This window comes from Chrysochloris asiatica, unplaced genomic scaffold (assembly GCF_000296735.1).
Source record: "Chrysochloris asiatica unplaced genomic scaffold, ChrAsi1.0 scaffold00123, whole genome shotgun sequence".
Lineage (NCBI taxonomy): Eukaryota > Metazoa > Chordata > Mammalia > Afrosoricida > Chrysochloridae > Chrysochloris > Chrysochloris asiatica.
Window position 1 is genome coordinate 7,054,133 of NW_006408641.1, and position 2,759 is coordinate 7,056,891.

The 2,759-nt window shown below is 64.9% G+C and overlaps 1 protein-coding gene across 1 annotated transcript; it reads right to left on the reverse strand.

The window, feature by feature from the left end:
* Positions 1–457: 457 nt before the first annotated feature.
* On the reverse strand, positions 458–1,894 carry C1QL2 (complement component 1, q subcomponent-like 2). Its single transcript, XM_006868723.1, has 2 exons — positions 1,211–1,894; positions 458–637 (listed from the first exon to the last, which is right to left on the reverse strand). The coding sequence occupies exons 1-2, from the start codon at positions 1,892–1,894 to the stop codon at positions 458–460; spliced, it is 864 nt and encodes a 287-aa protein (XP_006868785.1).
* Between the last annotated feature and the right edge of the window lie 865 nt (positions 1,895–2,759).

Genomic DNA, 2,759 nt, shown 5'->3' on the forward strand with positions numbered 1-2,759 from the left:
GCAGATGGACAGGGCCGTTTGTACAAGTACTTTGGGTCACAAAGAAGGACTCCTCCTGGAAACCCGTGCTTGCCTTGGCCTACCTCCCTTGCCAGAGCATTGAGCCCTAGGTAGGCCTCGGTACCCCAAGAGAACCTGAAGAGGGCAGGCGGTCGCTGGTCCGGCCCTTCTAGTCCAACCGTGTCTGCAAAGTCTGCGTCGCCAAAACAGGGACTTAGGTTCACGCTCTGCTTGCCGTTTGCGCGCTTGGGTCTCTCTCCAGGGTTAGGGACTGGGCGGGGTGGGGGTGGGGTGCAGCTCAGAGTGTGGTGATGAGTCGCAGACTAGTAAAGTCCCGGGGTGGGGCAGGAAGGACAGTAGGGATATCTTTTTCAATGTCAGGAAGTGTCATGAATCTAGAGTAGCCCTCGTCAAGAAACCGGGCTCGCCAGTCACTCCCGGTGCGCTCCCCGCGCCTCTAGTCCGGGTACAGAAGAAAGCCCGAGAACGTGCTGTATTTGTTGTTGTTGCCTCCGTGCGCCTTCCCGCCGTCCAGCTTCACATACACCTCATCTCCCGAGTCGAGGTGCAGCACCACGCTGTTGCTGGCGTAGTCGTAGTTTTGGTCTGCGTCCTGCGCGATCGCGCTGGCCCGTACCTGGGGGCGAGTAGCGGGAGCCAGTGGGCCTAGGCACCTCTACCTGGACTCCTACTGTCTCCCACCTGGAGCGCCCTTGACGGGCCTTCTGTCTGTCCTTGGCTCCCAGCTCGTGACTCCCACCCCTGCTCCAGGCCCTCTACAACTTGGTCACTCCTACCCCGTTCCCTTCCTTCCTCAGCCTTCCAGTGCCAGAGCGGGAAACGGGACCCAGAGGCGAAGGGTGGGGACCAGGTCACAGACGAAAGGAAGTTAGAGTGAAACAGAGAGACGGGGAACGTACAGGGGATGCTTAAAAAAAAGAATGCGGTCTCCCTACAGGTGGTCGCGGGGTTGCAGGCTAGTAAGAGGGTAGCCTGGATTTGCAGTTCGGATGGCAGGGAATCTGGGCGCTTGGACCCAGCCTCCAGGGCTAAACTCCCTTGAACTGGCCAGGGCGCGTGTGGCACAGCGGCGCGCTCACCACCAGCTCTTGCGGGTGGATATAAAGAAGACTGGGTTCCTGGGAGAGGTTCAGGGCGCCGGGGTGTGGGCGAGGGTCTACGGGGGCTGGAAGGGGTGGAGATCACTGACCTGACCGTTCTTGCAGAGATCCGCCCACATGCTGGTGCCGTCGCCTCCCCGCATGAGAATGTGGTAGGTGAAAAAGTAGATGCCGCGCACCTGGCAGCTGAACTTGCCGGTAGTGGGATCGTAGTGATTGCCGAGATTGGTGACCACATCATCGAATTTGAGCACCTCGTAGCCTTCGTGGGGACTCTTGAGACCCACGTAGAAGGCGATCTTGGGGCCGCTGAAGGCGGCACTCAGCGCGCTAGTCACCTCGCCTTCGGAGTCGCCGCCGCCCCCGGCTCCGCCGCCCGCCACCCCGACGCCGCCCGCAGAGCCCGCGGTTAGCTGAAGCCCCGGCAGCCCCGGACGCCCGGAGTCGCCCTTCTCCCCCGGAGGACCCCTGGGCCCAGGGGGCCCCGGCTCTCCAGGGGGTCCCCGAGGTCCCGGTTTGCCCGGTCTCCCCGGGTCGCCCTTGGGTCCCTGGATGAAGGGAGGCGGAGGGTTGGCGCTGAGGTCCTGCATGACTTCCAGAGCTGCTGTGCTGGGTCCGGGCGGCGGTGCCTTGGCGCCTGCGGGACCCCCACCGGGTGCGGTGGTGTACGGGTCGCAGATCATGCGGCAGGTGCCCATCATCTCGTAGTGCGCAGCGCCGGGTGACGCCGCCTGCAGCAGCAACGGCACGGCAATGAGCAGCCCGAGTACCATGGCCAGGAGTACACCGACGGCCGCCAGGCAGGCGCGCCGCCGCCGCTGCCAAAGCCGGGAGGCGACCGCCACCAGCTCCTCCTTGCCTCCGGGAGAGGTAATGTTGGGGCGGCGCGGGCAGCCCTGCTCCCCGCGTTCGGTGGCCGATTCCGCAAGTCCGAGCCGCGCCCTCGACGTGACGACCCCCTGCCCTGGTTGCCCAACGACTTCAGCGAGAGACGCCGGGGCCCGGGTTTTGGTGTCTGCGGTGCTGGGGCTGCGCTGGAAAGCCAAGGAGCTCGGCGCGCATGGCGGAGAGCGCGCAGGACAAGCCTGGCGCCCCGCGGGTCCGGGCGGCGGCGACTGGGGAGCGCCGGGTCAGGTGCGACGTCTGACTCAGGTTCTGCGGCGCTCGCCCTCAGTGCGCTGGGCTCGGCGGAGCTCGTCTGAGCTAGGCGCGCAGCTAGGGCTCCCGGCTTCGCGGCGCGCTCTACTCTGTTCTCCCCTGCTGCTCTCTGGCTCCTGCGCGGAGGGGGCACCCAGTTACCCTGACGTAAGGAGTCCAGGGCTGAGCGGTGGAGGCGGCGAGGCAGCGCGCGCTGCCATCACTGGGGAGACGGCGCCCTCATGTCATCAGCCTGCCGCTCTCCTATCGGGCGGCGTGCTCAGCAGAGGCTACAAAGGCCCGGTTCCTCCTGGCGGTAGAGCAGAGCCACAAGTGGGCGTCTCGGACGCGGTCCCATATCCAGGCCACGGACTCACACACAGATTCCGCACACCAGCTCTCACTCGTGCACTCACGGGGCACACAAGGCACCTTCACATAGTCATAGAAGCACCCCAAATGCTGGTGTCAGCAAGTTCCTTCGGAGGTCACCTAGTTCAT